The 22,394-nt window shown below is 36.1% G+C and overlaps 1 protein-coding gene across 1 annotated transcript in view; it reads right to left on the bottom strand.

Annotated features, from left to right (window-relative positions):
• Nucleotides 1-22,394, bottom strand: part of LOC125241343 (EF-hand calcium-binding domain-containing protein 1-like) — a 59,111-nt gene that overhangs the window by 15,582 nt on the left and 21,135 nt on the right. Inside the window, exons 3-4 of the mRNA XM_048149764.1 lie at nt 21,224-21,404; nt 20,656-20,766 (exon numbers count right to left, since the gene is read on the bottom strand). Of these exons, the coding sequence (XP_048005721.1) occupies nt 20,656-20,766; nt 21,224-21,404 (292 nt within the window). The remainder of the gene's footprint in view (nt 1-20,655; nt 20,767-21,223; nt 21,405-22,394) is intronic.

The following is a 22,394-nucleotide window of genomic DNA, read 5'->3' on the forward strand; positions in this document are numbered from 1 at the left end:
TTCAAAATATGGACTACTTTTGTATAAAAAGGCAATTTTGCGAGGCCAGTGGCCCATTTCTCGAAGCTACAAGTTACAATTTACAAGTGGTAGTCAATGTCTAATATGACAAGTTGGAAAGAGACTTCCGTTTGGAATTTGTAACTTTCAGTTTTGATAATTGGTCCCCCGGCCACCTTTTAAAATAACGCTTTGGTAAATTGTAAGAATTTCATTAGCGTTTTGCCTTTCCTGGGCACCATGCACCAACAGCTAGTTCCTGAAAAGAGTGATTTTCGCAAATTTAGGCGAACCCTGGTGAACACTGGAACCTTCTGCTAACCATTTTACCTCGAGAATTTATCCCGCTATCAAAAACATAAATGCCATGAAAAAATATTTTAAGTCAAGAGAACACAAAAGCTTTTTAAATTTATCTCACAGAATAATCTCATTTATTTAGTTAGGTAGTAGAACTTGAAATTTCCAAGCCTAATTCGCTGTTTTAAGTGTTGCGAAAGCTTGCATTTAAAGTCCCTTGAAATTATGTTAACCTATAATGAATTTACGGTTTTCACTCGGTTAAGATATGTTACAAAGGAAGATGTACAGTACACTTTTTCAATCACAAAAGCTCCTAACAACTTTAAAACATAATGCTATTTGACCGCTAACGCCATCTTCTGCCGCGATGCTAACTTTCTAACTTGCCGAGCACCCTCTTTTTCTACATATAGCTAAGAGTCTCCTTCAAGGAAATGATTACATTCACTAACACTTGAGGGCGTTAGTGAGACTTCTGAGGATAGTGAGGATAGTTATTAAGGTGGCTCGCTTTCCATACAAAAAACATCTACCATTTATTTAGTCACCGCACACTACAACTAAATAAAAATATGCGCATACATCTACTATACATTAGCCATCGTCGCAGTATTGAACGAAATACATTGTTTCATACAGAAATCATGGACAAATCCATGTGAATTTTTTATTAATTTTACGAAAATGTGTGTGCCAAATTTTGTGTACAGACACAGAGCCGTCATATTTCGCGCATTTTTAGTTGACACTGTCATCAGTGACACTTGGCTCTTGACAAGTAATTATTTAAAGATATTGGTTTACTTAACTCAAGCAGACTCAGAAATAATGACGCATTTTGTCAATAAAGATACATATCGTGTCTTTCAACACTGCTAGTGTAAATCGAAATGGCGTCTCGGTCAAATGCATTGACTATGAAACAGGAGATCTCGAGTTCGATTCCGGAGTCCTTTTTAATAATTTGAACTTTTTTTGGATTTACTAAGTTTTTTTTTAATAGAATAAATATTCTATTAAAAAAGACTCTTTCTATATTTCTTTCCTATTTTTTATTTTCATACAAAAATACAATACAATCTTTATTATGCCTTTGTTGATAAAATAAAATATTACACGTCAGGTCAGGTACATAGGTCATAGTGTGGGCATAGTATTAGTAATGTGCTGACTTCCTTACATTTACTGAGCGAGTTGACCTATGTTATTGTTGTGTGAATGTTTTTCTTCAACAACTAAATAGTTATATATATGAATATGTATGTAGGTATGTGGGTAGCTTTTGCACATTGTAATTTTTCCTGTCACCCGCTGAGCTCAGAGACCACGAACGATGTAGTGTTCGAAACGTCGGGATGAATTGTAAATTCATTATACACGATTTTTTTATTTATTTTTTTTTATTTAATCCGTTTTCATAGTTTTTATTTCATGAGTAACTATCGCGGTAACTGAAGACAATATTAACTAAATTGTTACAAATAATAATTATCATCAATATAATCTGGTCCAGGCAGGCAATTATGGTCGCGCGATAAATGATAAAACATCTGGCCGTCCCTATAATCGCACTTACTAATAGTGCGACAGGTACGGCCTGATATTTTATCGTCTATCGCGCGACCATGCTACCCGTGCTGTACTAGCTTTTGCCCGCGACTTCGCTTGCGTTAGAAAGAGACAAAAGTAGCATATGTCACTCTCCATCCCTTCAACTATCTCCACTTAAAAAACATGTCAATCCGTCGCTCCGTTTGGCCGTGAAAGACGGACAAACAAACAAACACACATTATCTTTGGTGAAACAACGAATTCTTCCACTTCAGATTATAGAGTAACCAGCTTTTCCCATTTATAATAAACTAGCTTTTGACCGCGGCTTCGCTCGCGTAAGAAAGAGACAAAAAGTAGCCTATGTCACTCTCCATCCCTTGAACTAAATCCCCTTAAATAATCACGTCAATTCGTCGCTCCGGTTTTGCCGTGAAAGACGGACAAACAAACAGACACACACCTTTTCCCATTTGTAATATTAGTATGGATTTGACATTATTATTTATATTTAAATAATTATATATGTATAGCCCAATTTCGTCGGTAACAGCGTGTTATGTAATGGCGTCGTTGGTGAACAGTCGTCTGTCACGCCGTGAAGGTGCGTTCGATTCCCAGGATTCTATAAACTTTTTGTATTTTTTTGGATATAAATTTCGTATGTTTTATTGACCGAGCAAGAATGGAGAGCCGAAGGTATCAATTTTATCTTAGAGAACATATTGATTTTTTTATTGTCATTTTGATTTTCTATTTATTAAGTTGAGATATAAAACACAACTTTTAATACCCTCGCTAAATATAATATTTTATCGAAATTACTCCTTAGATAAAAAAAGTCCACTTGAGTTTTAAAGCATTACGTTATCAATCAATCAATCAATCAATCAATCAAAATATTTATTCGTAATAAACTTAAAACTACACAATATGCAAAAACACAGTGTTACTAAAACTACAAACGTACAAGGGATTAATAAGTTTATTGCGAAAAGGTCCCGTCTCAGCATAATGCTGACCCGGAGGTCAGCGCTGATCTTCCGACGAGACCATTTGTGAGACCACGAACGCAGCCGCACGACACAGCCCCATCGCAATTCGAACGCATCCTTATTGAAGCGATCAACGCCATCTTGTCTTATATCTATGGCAGGGTATCATTGCGTCATTTTTGACAATGGTGACATCTCACATAATATCAATGGAGCCATGCCGCACAGCAAAGTAATTTAATTACGCTGATATGGCATAGAAGTTATACTATAACTAAATAAACATTGGTGGTAAAATATCATAATAAAGTGGCTATAATAGCAAAGATAAATGTTGGTACAACACAACGTAACATGGAGACTTAAATAGTAATATCTTTTCCTATACAAAGGAGAGAGCTTAAGTGGAGTGATTATGTTAGGTTTTCGTGATTAAAAGTTATACAATGCACATTAAGGGAGAAATAAAGAAAGAAAACAAAAACACGTAGCTTGGAAGAGAATTACAGGATACTAAACATAACCTCAATGTGGCACATCAGAAATAAACTAATCACAACTACAACAGCACGAACATTTAGGTACATTAAAATTGATAGCGAGGAAAGGACAGAAAAACAGGTATGCACTATTTAAGTAGGTATGCAGTAATATATACAAATAATATAATATCAGATATAACTGGTGTCATGCCGTAATGCTTCCTGTGACTGCTGGTGTTTAAGTATGAGTTCTTTTAGTTTAGTTTTAAAACTTGTTACACTTTGTAGGTTCCTGAGGGGAGGAGGGATTATGTTCCAGCACTTGGTCGCATTGTACTTGAAGCAGCCACGAAAAGCAGCTGTTGCATGCCGAGGAGTTATCAGCTGTACGCTACAAGTGCGTACTCCAAGAGACCTGCGAGTGGCCATCCATGACAGCTTTTCGAAGAGATATACAGGGGATTTATGTTTAACTATGCCAAAAAGGAGACTGGCTAGATGCAGTTTGCGACGGTGCAACATTTTGAGAATGTTATGCTTATTCAAAAATGGCGTGACATGAGCTCTGGGTGGAATATTGAAACAGAAGCGTGCGCAAGCATTCTGTACCCTTTGAATAAGCCGTTTTGTTTTTGATAGAAGCCGAGGGCCGTACACCATGTCCATGTAGTTTAATTTAGACAGAACTAGTGTTTCAATCAATTGAATGCGTAAGGTTTCGTTGATAAAAGGCCTTATATTGTATAGTAGTTTAAGTCTAAAGAAACAGGTCCTAACAGATTCCGCAACATGCTTCTCAAATCTTAGTTCGCTGTCCATAATTAAGCCTAGGTTACGAGCCTCATAAACTCTTTCTATCCGTTCACCTGATAGCATGATGTCTCTGGTGGGTCTGATCTTGTTTAACTGAGTTTTGGTGCCAAACATTAGGTATTTAGTTTTAGACGGATTGAGCATGAGACTATTGTCTAATGCCCAAGATGCTATATTTGCCAGGTCCATATTGAGTTTGCTTATGGCACTATCTATTTCTGAGGGTCTGCATGAGATATATATCTGTATATCATCAGCATAAATATGATAATTACAGTATGTAATGCGAGATCTGATGTCCGCTGTATATAGAGTGAAGAGGATCGGGCCGAGTATCGATCCTTGTGGCACACCTCTGGAAAGAGCAATCTTACCCGAAACTTTAGTTGACCCATCACTTTCGAACAGTTTAACATACTGGTGCCGTTACTCAGTTAACTATTGCATTTTCATTTACTAATTTAAGATTTCAAAAGCGATTTGAATACCCTTGCTCCATCAAAAATAAACAATTAGAAAAAAAAAACATTCGAATCGTAGTTTAGAAACTAAAATTTATCTATACTTTTTTGGAATTTTTTAAAATATCAGATTAGGATAATTATGTTAGAAATTCTGAGTTCGACAAACCCAAAAATTATTACCATGTAAGAGAATAGGTTTTTAATCTTTTTTGTGGAAAACGCTCAGTAACTACTGTACGAGTACATATACATTTATGTATAATAATAAAACAAAAAATAGTGTCTCATAGTATTGTGTTCCTGCCGGTGAGTAAGGCTGCCAGAGCTCAACGAGGGTGTGGGGTGCTGACGACGGGAGGACTTACGGAACTAATTTGTTCCGTCTATTGTCCTTTGAGTCGTCGGCAACCCAAACCCTCCTTTGAACTTGTACACTCCTTTTTGCTGTGCACACGCAGCAAAGGGGAGTGTACAAGTATCTAATGGGGCGGCAACGCGCATGCGACACTTTTTGAGTTGCAGGCGTCCATAGGTTACGGTGACCGCTTTCCATCAGGCGGACCGTATGCTTGTTTGCCACCGACGTAGTATTAAAAAAAAAAGAGAAAAAGTCCTGGATTCGAACCCAGTACTTCCATGCAAATCATGCGAATGCACGTATTTACCGCAAGGCTATTTAAACAAGCTGTCGCCGCGTGAAATGATCGACTAGAAGGAATACAAAAACACTGTTTGTATGTGTGAGTGGTACTTAAAAATAGTGTAAAATAGTAAATGTATCTACATTAAGGGGATTAACGTTACAATGAGAAGTTGAATGTTTGTTGTAATACGTCAATTTTAATATTAAATGTTCGCGAAGCATAATTGAAAGTATATAAATGCCTGTACGACTCCACAAAAAAAAATAAGACTGGTAATTTGCAGATTAACGCCATCTAACGCAGCCTGAGCTTCGGGTAACCTAAGCGAGCCACCTTAAATCGAACTGCAGCACGGGAAGCATGGTCGCGCGATAGACGCAGTCTTTGGAAACTCTTATATAAAAAATGATTGTATGGCGTTCGGGTTCTCAACGTGTCAACATAGAGACATCATAATACATTACTGGCAACACTGGTTATTTTGATGTCATAATTGTCAACCAGGCCATAAAAAAAAATAAAAATTTCATAAATGTCATTATGGCGGCATTTCAAATTTAATTTTACTTCAATTTTACAATCTTTTGTCTTTTTATTTTATAATCATATTTTTTTTTTATGTAATCTTATGTAGGTATGAATCACACTCATTTTTAACTCGTTGCTGTAAAACAGTCAAATGGTTGGCAAAAGCCGATATTGTGAGATTTGTGGAGTGAGAGAACGTCTCCGGGTTCTTGACGTAGGCCCTTGGTTTTAAACGTTTAGGGATTTACATATAAGTAATGTGCTCGCGTGCTGAGTGAGTTAATGTAGGTAAGAATTTGAATGGCGGCATCAAAGGAGTGAGCCTCCTGTACTTTTACTAGGTACCTATTATATATTCCGTAGTACTATAGTTGACTACGGAATCCTAAAAAAGCTTTCTTCACAATGTTCTCCTTTGTTAAAAATGATTGTAATGGTGGTTGATCCCAATTTTTATAATTATATGTATTATTGCTGGCATGGTTGATATACGAATCAAATAGAACGTAGTGATTATATTCTCTTTGGATAGACGATAAAATAGCAGGCCGTCCCTATCGCACTATTTGTAAGTGCGAGTGTAGGTATAGGTAATCAGTCTATAGAATAAAATCGCAAAACCAGAACGGGGTAAAAACGAAGGACGGGACGAGATGATGCCTTACAAACATCCAATAATTTTGTTGACACGTTTCTCTAATACGACGCAATTAAGGGGAGACAAAAAGTTTGCAAATATATTACTTATTTACATATGACAATAGAACAAGAGCTCAGAAGTTTTGGCTTCCGCTGCGTATTTATTTAACAATGGCATATAATTTACATTTGGGATTACAGACGTAGCTAACACTGCCGCCAAGCTCAAATGGAATTGGGCGGGACACGTTTGCCGGATGCCGGATGACCTGTGGGCAAAAACAGCCACCCGTTGGTTGCCACAAATTATAAGGCCAAGGGGTAGACCACGTCAAAGATGGCGGGACGAACTCGAGGCCTTTGAGACACACTGGTGGGAGACTTCCGAGGATAGGGATACGTGGAAGAGTAAGAGGGAGGCCTTTGCCCAGCAGTGTGGGCTAATTATATAATATAATTAACCGGGCAACTAAAATATTAAACGGGAAGTTATGTCGGGCATACAATAATATAATTTGGCTGTGTTTTAATATTGTGGCGACAAAAAAAATATATGAGCCTCAAATACTAAGCACCATTATTATTGAAAAAACGGCAGCAAATTTCAAGCGACAAAAATATTGCCGAGGAACATTAAACAATACTTTGGCGACTAAAATAATAATTGGCACCTAGTATTGTAAAGCGTAAGATTTTTAATATTTGTAGGCATATAGATGTTAGCACCTAAATAATTATACTTAGCTCATCGTTTAAAGTAGTATTTAAATGGCGGAGGCAACTAAAAAAAATTATTGGGAAGTAGGTTTTTTTAAACACATATAAAATCTGTTTTTTTATCATGCAGAAACGTCTGCGAGCGATATTACATATTGCGCAGTTGGTAAGCGCGATGGCCCCGGGAAATACGAGGGCTGGCTGATAAGTCACCGAAGTGAGTAATTAAAAAAAATATAATTAAAAAAGTTGTAATGTCATTCTAATCTTTAGGCTTTTACGTAAATAACAAGGCAATATTAGGTTCTTATAAATTGAATAATTATATATTCGAGAGACCTAAAGAAAAGCTGTATTGATTTTCATGAAAATGGAAAAATCCGAAGTGCGTGCGGTAATTAAGTATTATGTTTTGAAAGGTAAAACTGCAACACAAATAAAAACCAAACTGGACCGCGTTTTGGGCTCTTCTTCGCCATCTTTAAGCACAGTTCACACTTGGGTTACCGACTTCAGACGTGGTCGGCAGAGCTGTACAGATGCTCCCCGCAGCGGACGGCCTATAGAGGTAACGACATCGGAAATTATCAACAAGGTAAAAAAAATTGTACTAGATGATCGTCGTGTGAAATTGGTGGAAATAGCAGAGATGGTAAACATTTCAAAGGAACGTGTTTTTAACATTTTGCATCAACATTTGGAAATGAACAAGCTTTGTGCACGTTGGGTGCCGCGTCTCTTGACAGACGAGCAAAAACAAACCCGCAAGGATGTTTCGGACAAGTGTTTGGAGAAGTACAGGCATAATCCTAAGGAGTTTTTACGTCGATACATAACGGTTGACGAGACGTGGATCCACCACTACACGCCAGAAACAAAAGAGCAGTCTAGGCAGTGGACCAATCGGGGTGAACCTGCCCCTAAGAAAGCGAAAACGGTTTTGTCCGCCGGTAAAGTAATGGCTACCGTATTTTGGGATTGCAAAGGAGTAGTTTTTGTGGATTATCTTCAAAAGGGAAAAACAATAAACGCCCAATATTATGCCGATCTGCTACAAAGCCTCCACAACGCAATTCAAGAAAAAAGGCCTCACTTAAAAAAGAAAAAAATTTTGCTCCATCAGGATAACGCCCCTGTTCACACAGCCAAAGTTGCAATGGCTAAAATCGAGGAGTTGCACATCGAATTGTTACCCCATCCCCCGTATTCACCAGACTTGGCCCCTTGCGACTTCCATCTGTTCCCGAACCTCAAAAAGTGGCTAGGCGGACAAAAATTTTCTTCGAATACTGAAGTCATAGATGCTGTTAATAGGTATTTTGAGGGACTTGAAGAGTCATTTTTTAAAAATGGGATAATGGCCTTGGAGAGACGTTGGACTAAGTGCGTAGACTTAGAAGGGACCTACGTTGAAAAATAAAATATCACATTTAGATATATTGTCTTATTTCTGTGCCGTTTCGGATACTTATCAACCGACCCTCGTACTTGTCTTGCCTGTGTTCACGAATAAATGTTTATTCTATTCAAACATCGTATTTGAGACCCGTAAACCACGGGTAGTATTTAAATATTTCACATCCTATTTTCGAGCGAGTTGCAAGCGAGGGAACGCGTACCAAATCATTTTATAATAAGTACACAGCAAAAAGAAGTGTATAAGCTTCTAACGGGTCGGTAACGCGCATGTGACACCCCTTGAGTTGCAGTCGTCCATAGGTTACGTTGACCGTTTTCCATAAGGCGGATCGTATGCTTGTTTGCCACCGACGTGGTATTCAAAAAAATTACCATGACAATCGTATAGTATAATATTACAAGAGCAGAATTATTTTCTGCTAGCAGAAAAGTGGGTTAGGGTTTTAGGTTATTTTTTTTGTAGAATATAAGTCCTACCAAATTTGCTATGTCATATTCTCAGGTACTTTGTATGAACAAAACAACGATAGCAAAAAGGAAATGAAATACAGTCCCAGAGGCACCGTTAGGTACGACGACGAGCGAAGCGAGGAGGAGTGTTAGGTATCTTGCATCCCCAACACACATGACTCGCTATCAAAACAGAAATAGGAAGAAAATGGACAACTTTTTACCGCCTAAATATTATGCAATCAAAAATCTACGGAAGTACCTACTCTTAATCTAGAAGATTATTTTGCTCTTTAACATTATGCCAGCATAAGATTCGATATTATAAAATCTGCGGAACGATTTATGCCAAAGCATATTATGATTAAAGTTTTCCTGCCAAAAAAAATAATCTTTCAGAGTGATGTTAAGACTGCATAAGGCCAGCCTTAGATTCGATAGAGTAAACGTCATGAAAAGTTAAATTAATTGTATAGACGAAGTTGCCTGCACCCCCAAACACCTAATTTCTTACCCATAAGTATACTATTTTGTCGACCGTTATATTTTATAACAATCCTTTTTTTTATTAAATTGACAGCTCAGGTGATGAGTGCCGATATATAAATTTTAAATGTAGTTTTTATATTAATTTGCTATATAAATATTTTAAAAGAACTGTATATTTTATATTAATAGACAGCCGTTTTCCTATTAAACTGTATCTCTTAAATTGTTTCCAATATAATAATTCAGTTGCCAAATAAATAGTTGGTACTCGCGTCTGAATAAACCGTAGCCGTAATGACATTAAAATGCTACCTCATATTTAAATATTTTGAGGCCCCATTTTAGTCGCCAAACTATTATTTTTGATACCCATTTCTATGGTTATTCAGTCGCCCGGTTAAATACGTGCCTTTAACAATTAATGAAAGAAAGTTTCATAACAATCTCCGTTTTACTAAAATCGTCGGTCATTTTAAGCAACTCTCGGTTAGTTTCGGGTGGTGTTTGCGTGTCTGCGAGCCTAGCCGAAACGACAATCGTTGGCGCTAGACGCCGATCGATTCGTAGTCTAACTATGTCGCGCCAATACGGAAAAGCGATAGAGATAGCGAGCTGCGATAATGATACCATCGTAAGCGTTTGTGCATTTGGCTACGTACCCCGCTGTACTGTAGGATCTCTTAGTAAGCTACAAAACGGACAGGAGTGCCCATAATGGGCAAGCGAAGAGAGAGAGAGAGAGAGAGAGAGAGAGAGATGTATATACACTAATTTTTATTAGTTTTCAGTTTCTGACTGAGTTTCAACATTCAGATTGACTATCACGCATTCGGGAAGCATTGCCATCATTGTGGGCACTGGATGCCAAGAAAGGCATTGCGGAAAGAAGGTAAGATTTATTTTGAATTCAGTGTTACCTACAATCAAAGTTAGAATGTTCAAAATGATGGCTTTTCTTGTAAACAATAATGGGATGTATAAATTATTATTATTATTCAAATATATCAGGCCCATGCCCGTCGTGCAAAACATTTATTGTGGCCCGACGAAATGTTTATTGTAGTGCTTCCCGTTGCATTGAATGAGCGATGAAAAAAGCCGAAAAATCCCGTATTTTTCCATTTCCTTTGATTTTTTTCAGAAATTTATAGAAAAAAACCGCGAAACTTTCGGCTCTTATTTTTCAAGAAAAACGATCATTATGAAAGAAATTAGTCATTGTTTGGACGGACACATACCAGAGATAGAAATCGATTATTGCCATAGGGACTTTATAAAATTAATCTTTATTCGGGCGAATTTGCACCTAAGTACAAACGCGCTGCACAGACGACATGGAAGCAGAAATGGCTGAAGTACCTACAGACGGTCAGCCAAATCTTGGCACTAAAATATGGCGCGAAACCAAATTTTCTATGGGAATTAATAGTTTGCCCTTACATTTTCAATACAGTTTTAAGTGTTAAGGCTCGACGATGATTCCGCCAACGTGATTCGGTCAAACTGTGTTTTTTGAAAAATAATTAAATCCAAATAAAAAGTGTAAGGTGCTTTGCGCACACTAGCGTCCCCTCCCCCCACCTGACGCAACCCCCCCTTTCACCCTAAAATATGTCCCAAAATTCAGTATTTTTTAATTTTTGGGGAAAGTATACATTTAAGAAAAAAGTTGTTAATGAAAGAAATAATGCTCAAATTCCCAATAAGAAAGGTCATATAATATTTTTTGATATCATGTACTATTTTCATGTCATCTATATACAGGGTGGAAAAATCGAATGCCACATGGATGGCAACTACCTTAAATATTGTAAATAACACATTTTGTGTAAGGGAGACTTTCCTATGTTTTTAAAAACAATAAATACTTCATTTAAGGATTTATGAAAAATCGCTTGCCTCAGTCGGGACTCGAACCGGTCAAATGTGACAAAAAATAATGTACTGTATTTTATGATGCAGATTGAAAGGGTTACTGATATGGTTCATTTTTCTCTAAATAACAAATACAATCAGAATAACGGAAAGCCATGAAAATTAACAATAACCTTTTAAATTTGATTTCACCCGTCACGTGAATTAAGACGTAATCCTTGGAATACAAGGTAAATAAAGACGTTTAAATGACATGATAATGATGAGCTACACTTATGTTTACTTATCACTTTAGTTGCGATTACTAATGCCACTTTAGTAACCTACCTACTTCCTTTGATAGGAAAATTGCATCAATTATTCTCTAGTCATCATAGTAGCTAGGATAGGTAAATTTTTAAAAATGGAACATTTTAACGAACCGTTTTTGTTTTTTAAGTGCAATCTTTTTAATTTAAAACAAATAATGCCCGACTTGTTGAACGCATTCTTTTCTTTTTTTTTTCTAATTGTGTTTATTCCATTTTCAAATATTAGAGCTACTATTTTACGTAGATAAATTGAAATTGTGACTTGCAAGTGCTGTTTTTTACATTATAAATGGCTGACGATTATCAAGAACAGTTCGATTTATTAGAAACGTACTTTCTTAATGCAAAAAATGTAACACGAGCACTCCAGTGGTACGCGGAACAATATCCAAACAGGCAAATACCATCCAGGTTCGTCTTGCAACGCATGGTTAAAAACTTAAAACGCCATGGAAGACTTGAGAGCCGCCTTCGACGACTATAACAGCCGATTGGTTATTCCGATTTTGATTTAAGTGTCTTAACTTATTTTGAAGTCTACCCGAAAGCATCGAGCAGAAAAGCCGCTGAAATACTTGGTACTAATCATACTCGTGTGCTAAGCGTGCTCAAAAAATACAAGTATAAATGTTACCGTGAAGGTCGTTTGGTGCAAAAATTGCTTCCGGGAGACACTGACCGTAGGCTTTAATTCTGTCAAGATATCCAGGCAAAATTGGCTCAAGACGAAAATTTTTTGGATTACATAATATGGTCAGATGAAAGTAACTTTAGTAATAATGGTATGTACAATCGTCACAATAACCATTATTGGTCCCGTATAAACCCGATGCGTACACATGAAACTAATAATCAGATGAGATTCTCTTTTAACGTTTGGTGCGGGATAATGAAAAACAGGGTTGTTATGGTTCACATATTTGAAGGACACCTGAATACAGTAAAATACCTCGAAATCCTGGACCTATTGCGAAATGCATTAAATTATCTACCCGAAGAACACGACACTTTTATTTTCCAACAAGACGGTGCACCAGCACATAACAGCAGGTTATCGACTACATATCTAAATAACCATTTCCAGACATGGATCGGTACAAAAGGGAATATTAAATGGCCGGCCAGATCTCCGGATCTAACACCATTGGACTACTTTTTGTGGGGATTAGAGATGGGCGCTGACGGGTAAATACCGGGAAAATACCCATATCTACCCAATCTACCCGGTATTTACCCGTATCTACCCAAATGAGCGGGTATAAAAAATAATCTATGAAATTAAAGATTATTCTTAATTTACATACATACGCCACAATTTAACCCATATCCCACAGTCGACTTCTACGACACCCACGGGAAGAAAGGGGGTGGTGAAATTCTTAACCCGTCACCACACGGGACATACTTAATTTACATGACTGAAATATATTTTTCTACTATAATGAATATATATATATTTGACTAACTAATATTAAAATGTTAACAGAAATTCCAAATATGCCAATATATCATGTGTAATTTACCACATTCTTAAACTAAATATCTATAGACACACAGTCCCGATCAAAAAAGTCGAAAAAAATGGCCTCAAATGACATACATACATACATACATACATACAATCACGCCTTTATCCCATAAAGGGGTAGGCAGAGCACATGAAACTACTAAAGCTTCAGTGCCACTCTTGGCAAATAAGGGGTTGAAAGAAAACGAAACTGTGACATTGCAGTGACAGGTTGCCAGCTTCTCGCCTACGCCACAATTTAACCCAATCCCACAGTCGCCTTCTACGACACCCACGGGAAGAAAGGGGGTGGTGAAATTCTTAACCCTTTATTCAGATAGGTGCAAATAACGCTAACTTAAACCTAAAATCAAAATATATCTGTTTTTTGAAAACCGAATTTGTTATGTAAGCCGTAAGAATCAAATTCGTGAACCGTTCGATACGAGTTTTCAAATAAGTAACATATAAACCGTTTTCGTCCGATCACCGCGATACTGGCAACTACTGAAACGTCATTAGAAAAACAATCAATGTCAAAACTACAAGTCATCAGAATATCGGATGCATGGAGTCGCATAAATAATATTAGGCACGTTGAGTAATAAAAAACCTCGTATAACAAAATAAGTTTATTTACACTTTTTACATTTTATATACAAGGTTTGACTTAAGACATCTATTATAATAAACAAATTCACTTGTTTGCCAAATTGGCAGTATACCTAGGTTTTCATTGTAAATATAATCTTTTTTTATGGTTTCGTACCCAATGGGTAAAAACGGTACCCTATTACTAAGACTTTCCGTCTAGCCGTCCGTCTGCCTCTATCTGTCACCAGGCTTTATCTCAAGATTCTAAAATGGAATCCTGAGCTTAATGAGGGATTCAAGTGTTAACGCCCAAGGTGAAAATAATTAATATAATCAATGAATGCATCTTTCAATTAAATATTCGAAATTATAACTAGACTGAAATTGTAATAATCTTAATTTAATTGCTGTTACATAATTTTATTGATGAACGTGTAATATTTATAATATTATTAATAAAATGTCTATGTCTATGTCTAATTTTGCTACCGTGTGACACATACTGCTTTTCACACAACCCAAGAGAAAAATGAAGGAACATAGAGATGAAACAAATTTATTTAATACTATTAGATAATAACTCAGCAAAGCGGACCCCTAGGCTCTCCCTGAGCCGAGGCATAGGCCGGGAAAACGCTAGGGGGATGATGAGATAATAACTCAACAAATCAACAAGTTTATCAAAGAAATATATTTTATACCGGCAAATAAATGTCCTTGAACAGAAAAGTGCCACTTTGATCCCTCCTAGCAGGGAAGAAAAGTACCACTTTGATCTCTCCTAGCGGGGAAGAAAAAGTCCATTTAAGGACGGAAGGTGATGTGAATAAGTAATTTGTGCACTGGTAGGTATACTTTCTTCCAATTACGATAATGAAGGGATTCGGGATAGCAAGTAGACATGAGTCTTGAAACTAATACCTTCTGACAAAATAGATACAGAGTAATAGTATAAATGAAACTAAAAACTTAATTCTAATATAGGCCTATATTAGAGCCACTTAACCGAGGATGCTGATGGCATTTCTTAGTTTATTTTGAGTATATTTGGTTAAGTTTTAATTAGTAATGTCGACGGTGTTGTCACCACCTTGGGATCCCGAGGGAATCTTGAATTAAAATATGACGTTATTAAAGTACATAAGAGACAAAGTAATGAAATCTGCCATTTCAAGTTTGCTACACGTATTTTAAAAATATACAGTCAGATATATCGCAACGTACGAGTTACTCAAAGATATCAGAAAACGTGTGAGTGTATGTTCAGATATTTTTGAACATCTCGTTCGTTGCCATATATCTGATGGCTACTGTACACTGCCTACCTACTTTTTCGTCAATAGGCACATGTATAAGAAAACGCATGTAAGTAGATGTAAATAAAATAATAGCGACTCCGTACCTTTTTGTTCCATGAAAATCCTTTATTTTTGCAATTAATTAAATTTATTCTAAAACACGAAATTGCATCGAGTTTATACATAATTTGTCAATACATTTGAATTACTTACGTAAAAAAACTCATCCCACTGTCTTTCTTGTGTTTTTTTGTGCTATTTTTACAATTCTTAACCGAGCACGACGACATTGTCATTCGACGCCGGTCGGCGAATGACTAAGTCACCGACTCTGTACTTTTTCGTAAGATCTAGAGTTTGACTGTAGCCATTTTTTTCGCCTGACTGTGTATCTAGTACTAATGATACATCAATGCTTTAGTTTGTACTTAGCTAAACAAGCGCCATGTCCATGTGTGATTTTAATTAACACTTGCTTTGAATTCGGACTGTAATAATGCCCATATATCCCAAGTAACATTTTAGTGTTATAATTCTTGTTTTCGACGCTAAAAGCTACTATAGATGTCGTATAAAGGTTTTCGTCGTGACCGCCTGTCGTATAAAAGCCTCCAGTAACACCTTTTAGCTCTATAAGCTTATACCGCTAAAATTTGTTATTAGGAAGTGATGTAAACGTTTATATCACCATTTTATAGAGCCGCTATAGGCCTGGTCTATAAACAGGATCAAATATGACTACTATAGGTCTATATTATTGTATAATAGTGTTAGGAATCACTGCTATGCAATCAATTTGCGCTATTAAGGTTCCCGACAAGCCGCTATAGTTGTTGAGTTATACAGCTAAAAGGTGTTATTAGGAAGTGATGTAAACGTTTATATCACCATTTTATAGAGCCGCTATAGGCCTGGTCTATAACAGGATCAAATAACCTACTAAAGAACAATATTATTGTATAAGTGTTAGAAATCACTGTTATGCTATCAATTTGCGCTATTAAGGTTCCCAACAAGCCGCTTATAGTATTTTTAGTAGTTGTGTTTTAAGAGATTTAAAACCTAACTATACCACTATTTTGGGATATAGTGGCTTTGGAAAACACTGCTATAGTATTTAACACTGTAGTAGTGATATGAATACCATTATAGAGCTATTTTGCTGTATAATGAAGTTTTCAGGATACGTTTATATAGCTTTGAAAAGGTTACCGCGATAGTTATACTCATGAAATAAAACTATGGAAACGGATTAAATCGCGTATAATGAATTTAAAATGGGATGTATTTTAAATTCATTATACGCGATTTAATCCGTTTCCATAGTTTTATTTCATTAGCTTTGAAAAGGTTATAGTCATTTTCCAATGCCTTTTATATTTCATCGCCGTATACGCCACAAAGACTCTTTTATATCACAGACCTGTTGAATAATGGTTTCGGTATCTATTTTAAAACACAATAGCGTTATAGCTGAGTTTACTATATGTTTTATAAACCAAATCAGATATATAAGAGTAGAAAACGATTACTTTTAAATGATAATTTTGACCTTAAAAGGCTGCTTTATGGTGTTTATACATCGTAATTATGAAATCAGGCCAAAGATGCGGTATCTGGTTACGTACAGTGTTTTTCTAGAAATTAACTTTAAAAATACACATAGCGACCAATTGTAGTTTAGATTTGTCATACTAAAAAGAAAACAACATTTATTAATACTGTTTAAAAGATCTTTCTATAGTAAAACATTGAAAACAAGTATTGTTTTCTATATAAAGAACTTATAAGTTAAACTGGATCATAGTTAAATTCTCATGCAACCCTAATTGAATCCACGATGGCGGGCTTATGGCAGTGAATGCGTATGATAAGTGATATAGTCGAACTATAAAAGCGTATGTTTTACTTCTTGGATCCATAGTAGAAACTATGGTGCCAATAATTTTATTGTATTAAATTATATTTATTTATTTTATTCAAAACATGTGTAAATCGAGGGCGCATTTAAAATACTCCATTAAACTAATATTCTTTTAACGGTAAAATTTCCATCGCATACCTTTTTGCGGTAATGATGGAAGTATACGAAATCCAAATTATGTTAATTGACACTAAAGTTCACAAGTTCACATGCCACTTTTCATTAAGTTCCTCGTTTAGAACAGTTTTTGTTAAATATTACACACATTAAATTATTTTAGAAATTTCGCATTAAAAGGGACGGCAACTGCTATTATAGAACAAAATAACCTCTATAACGGAATCTCAAATGCTACTATAATATAAATTGATACTATAATAGCGTTACTGTGTCCTCTATGTCAACAAATTAGCACAATAGTCATCATTACATCACCATTATAGACCTTAAACGTCACGGATCATACTGCTATAGGCCTAATTATATCACTAAATGGCTGCATAATTGCGCCAAATCGGCTCTACAGTACCAATATAGACTATTTATAGGACCATTTAGTGTGATTTAATTTGGTGTCCTCGACCACTATAGGACCAGAAATTGTTACTTGAGAGGAACTATAATAAGCACACAAAATTTCATCCCCATCGGTTCAGCCGTTGGTAACAAACACACAAGCATGTCAATGATATTTAACAAATTCCTTATTCAATACGAATACTTCGATATATGTTTATAGAACTATATTAATAAAATATAAATATATTATACAATACCAAGAAAACATTTTTTCACGATTAAATTCAATTTATGACCCATTTTATTACAATATTTATTTATACCCACCCATTAGGGTAGAAAAGGTAAATATCGGGTAGATTGGGTAAATACCCGGTAAATACCCGATATCTACCCCGGGTATTTTCCCGCCGCCCATCCCCACTGGGGATACGTGAAGGATGTTATTTATAAAAGAACTTACGAAAACGTATGCGAATTGAAAACCGAAGTCCATGCAGCTATTACTAATATTCACCTCAATTCACTGCAACGAGCTACGAAAAGTCAATTCCTCAAAAGATTATATTTATGCAGACGCCGAAACGGGGCTCATTTTGAACAACTACTACTTTAGTTAGCAAGGTTTTAGTAAGGTTATTAAATGAATATTGTTTTATTTTGTGTGTTTTAATTTTTCGTTTACAATTTTCATGGCTGCGAATGCGTTCAACAAGTCGGGCATTATTTGTTTTAAATTAAAAAGATTGCACTTAAAAAACAAAAACGGTTAGTTAAAATGTTCCATTTTTAAAAATCTACCTATGACTAGAGAATAATTGATGCAATTTTCCTATCAAAGGAAGTAGGTAGGTTACTAAAGTGGCATTAGTAATCGCAACTAAAGTGATAAGTAAACATAAGTGTAGCTCATCATTATCATGTCATTTAAACGTCTTTATTTTCCTTGTATTCCAAGGATTACGTCTTAATTCACGTGACGGGTGAAATCAAATTTAAAAGGTAATTGTTAATTTTCATGGCCTTCCGTTATTCTGATAGTATTTGTTATTTAGAGAAAAATTAACCTTATCAGTACCTAACCCTTTCAATCTGCATCATAAAATACAGCACATTATTTTTTGTCACATTTGACCGGTTCGAGTCCCGACTGAGGCAAGCAATTTTTCATAAATCCTTAAATGCAGTATTTATTGTTTTTAAAAACCAAGGAAAGTCTCCCTTACACAAAATGTGCTATTTACAATATTTAAGTTAGTTGCCATCCATGTGGCATTCGATTTTTCCACCCTGTATATAAACGACAAAGTCCTGAGTGACTCTAAGGAAGGAATTTTTAATATTCATCCCCTAAGGGGGTGAAATGGGTGTCCAAAATTCGTATGAGGATCTACCTTTATTTTGAGAATATGAGCTTGAAACTTCGTATAAAGACTATAAACTAATTTCTCCATTTATTAATTTTTATCCTTTAAGAGAGTTAAATTGAGGCTGGTTGAAATTTGTATGGGGAATAAGTTTTATTTCAAGCTACATGCTTTAAACTTGTTAAAAAGATACTTCAGAAGGGCAAAAACTAGTAGTTTGATAAACTTTGACAAAATTCTGAAATTGACAACGTTTCAAAATTTTCAATGTCCCTAAATCGAAAACCATTTCGAGATATACGCTTGTAGATCACATAAATAATTTTTTTTATTTTTTTTCCGTATTTTTAGTATAAAAAATCCTAAAAATAGTTTAAAGGGGAAGTGACGTCAAATAGCTGATTTAGAGCTGCCACTATACCAAAAAATCTTCCTGTTGGGATGTCACTTGAGTTTGACAGTGACACTTATCACAGTTCGTAGCAAAGATATTAAAATTTTCATGGCTTAGTCTATGGTTCGTAGTCATTCATACCGGACTGTTTGAGCAGACTGTTAAAACTTTTTTTTTAGAAATGATTTTGTCGTTTCCTTAGGTGTATGAAACAACACATGTGACGTCACGAAGCTATGTCTTGACGTTTGTAACTTACGCTCTTTCTGCTCGAAGTAGTAATAAGAAGGGATTTTCTCATTAAAATAGCAGTTTTTGGAAAAATAAAAAAATATGTGTATCTTTAGTATTGAGTTCTTTCAAACCAAACAATAAAAAGTAGTACTCAAAAATATGAAATGTTGTCAATTAAACCACTAACAAACATAATTACTATTTCATTAATTACTGAGTTATATCGAACTTCAACAAGCTAATGCAGGAATATGGTAAGTGCTACAAAAAATCCATAAAACCTTTTTTGTTTAAAATTTAATAAGAATTAATTCTTTTATAGACACTTTTTTCGTCACCATGATACTTTTCTCAAAAATGAAGTAAAACCGTAAACCGGGACCTATTTCGTGCTAAAAGGGGGTGTTGCGTCAGGGGAACGGTAGGGGACGCTAGTATGCGCAAAGCACCTTACCTTAAGGTACTATACTACATTAAAATTTTGCTGGTTTTTTTTTTTTAAATTTCCCATACATTCGAACACAACTTGACCGAATCAAACGGCAAGAAGGCACGCGTTTTATGAAGACAATTCGCCGGTGAGCCCTATATTTTTCAAATATGCCGCCTTTTTTACTGCCAAGGTCAGTTGACCATCAGTATATAATCAGAGTGAGAGTGATTAAAAGAATACTAATTTTAATAATTTATTCGTTTTTCTCTTAAAAAACCCGAAAAAAACGAAAATTTCATACTTCGGAAGAAACATATGATTTTTTCCGGTTTTTTCAACGTTAAATGTGATGTAAAAATATTAGGTAAACACTTACTCTTAGTTTTTATACCCTGCCTTAGACGATTATGCTGTCGATGGTGAGGTTTGAACTCTAATAAATTTCTGCGGATTGGAATTGGAAATATCCTTATTCCTTATGCGAAATTTCTTTCGTATGCGCATTAACCCTTAAATGCATAGTGAATAATTGAATATAGAGATGTATATATGCGTCATATATTTTTGACTCTATTGACAGTATGTCAAAATTTGAATAAATCTTTCTCAAGGTCATGCATTTAAGGGTTAAAATGATCGGCTAGTTTTTTTCTGAACCACTTCTTGTCCTAGCTAGTGATTTTTATTCGATATAACAAAACCTACCTTAACTGCCTCTTCGACGTCGTCGTCTCGGGATGCTTTTGCCAGGCTTTTTTTCATGAGTTGGTACATTGTTTCTCTTCGTAAGTGTCCTTCACCCAACAAGTCGTAACACTACCGAGAAGTAATAGTATATTATTATTTATTACTTATTCTTACTAAAATAATATGCTGTGTAAGCTATGTTTTTAAAATAAACTGAGTGTCTCTTGGCCATTATAGATATACGTTATTGTAAGTTTAGGGACTTCTTCTGTCCAGAGGCACGTCTACTTAGGTACTATAATCGCAAGTACTTTAACCGGGTCAAGGTTTTCAAACAAGGTGCCATGCCCGTGTCCATGGTACGGAAACTATGACTCTACACGGAAGTACGCCGAGAAATTCTGAGTCACGTATGGACATGGATAGAGGCCCAAAGAAATGTAAACCACCGTTTGATAGAAGATATTTGTCGACACGGAAGTTGGAACGGGATGAATCGACGAGAAAGAGGCATTAAGTCCTAGCTATTTCGTATATTGGATAATCTGAAGGCCACCACCATGTCGAATTTAAGGTACATTATTACCGTGAATGCGTATGTGATACGCTCTTCCAGGGATCCTCGCAGGTAAAGAGACATCGCCTTAGCGAAGGTGGCCATTGTGACGAAAGGTGATGTGCCCCGGTCCAGCGCTACCATGACGCGTTCCATCATGTATGCGTCAGTCATACCTAACCCGGTATGAAGCACATCACGGAAGTGAACTCTGAAAACAAGTACAGTCGAGTTCATAAATATGTGTACATTTTGTCATCTTATTGCGACGAGTTAAGGTGAAAAACTGTACACATATTTATGAACTCGATTGTACTAGTACATTACTACAGAGGCCGGGACAAAAGAGGTTGCCGGTCGAAGTCATATAGACGATAGATCTGAGGCGGGCAACTCCATATTTCCCGCAGAGGTATGTATGCCTAGTGCTTTTCTCAAACATGGTAGGAAATAAATAAAAGTCAACTGAAAATAAAAGCTTTGAATAGCTGTATCTCCTAAACGGTGCGTCATATTAATAATCAAACCCCGTACAAAACAATTAAAAAAATAAGGCGGGTGGGTGGGACAGAACTCTACCTCTGGCTTGCCTTGGCTTGCCGTCCAGAGTGGAGTCGTTAGGGCTAACATGCCCCAGAGGTGGAAGTGAAAATTTGCGTAAGACGCGAGTTGGTACAGTGGCTTAACGGCCACTGGGCAGAAAGCAGTGTACACCTCTCGACACCCTTGAGTTCTAACACCGGTGTTACCCTTGAACCATCTTGGAAGTCGCTTTTTGTGGGGGCCCATCTTGTGGGGACGAGTCACCGTCTGCCAGAAATAAAATTGGATAGGTACCGTTTTATTAGGCAGGTCCGGATCTTTTATCCCATAGCCCAGTATTTAGTTCATCACTTTCATCCAATAGCCCAGTTCATTTTAGATTCCATTAACTCTCAAATAGTCCTTACACCCTGGCGGGTGTTGCCTCTGCGTGATACGGGCAAGGGCAACATCCGCTTGGTGTACCCCTTACATTTCAGTAAAGTGTCAAAAGGGCCTCTACGCGTTGGCATCGGCCCCGCGCACGTCTCTCAAAGGTCCGGAACACCATTGTTCCGTGATGGGAAAGACATACAAAAAAAAAAAAAAAAAAAAAAACAAAACCTAAATAGTTATTTGTGCAACAAGAAAAGAAAACTTTCATTTCATGTCGCATAAA

This window comes from Leguminivora glycinivorella, chromosome Z (assembly GCF_023078275.1).
Source record: "Leguminivora glycinivorella isolate SPB_JAAS2020 chromosome Z, LegGlyc_1.1, whole genome shotgun sequence".
Taxonomy (NCBI): Eukaryota; Metazoa; Arthropoda; class Insecta; order Lepidoptera; family Tortricidae; genus Leguminivora; species Leguminivora glycinivorella.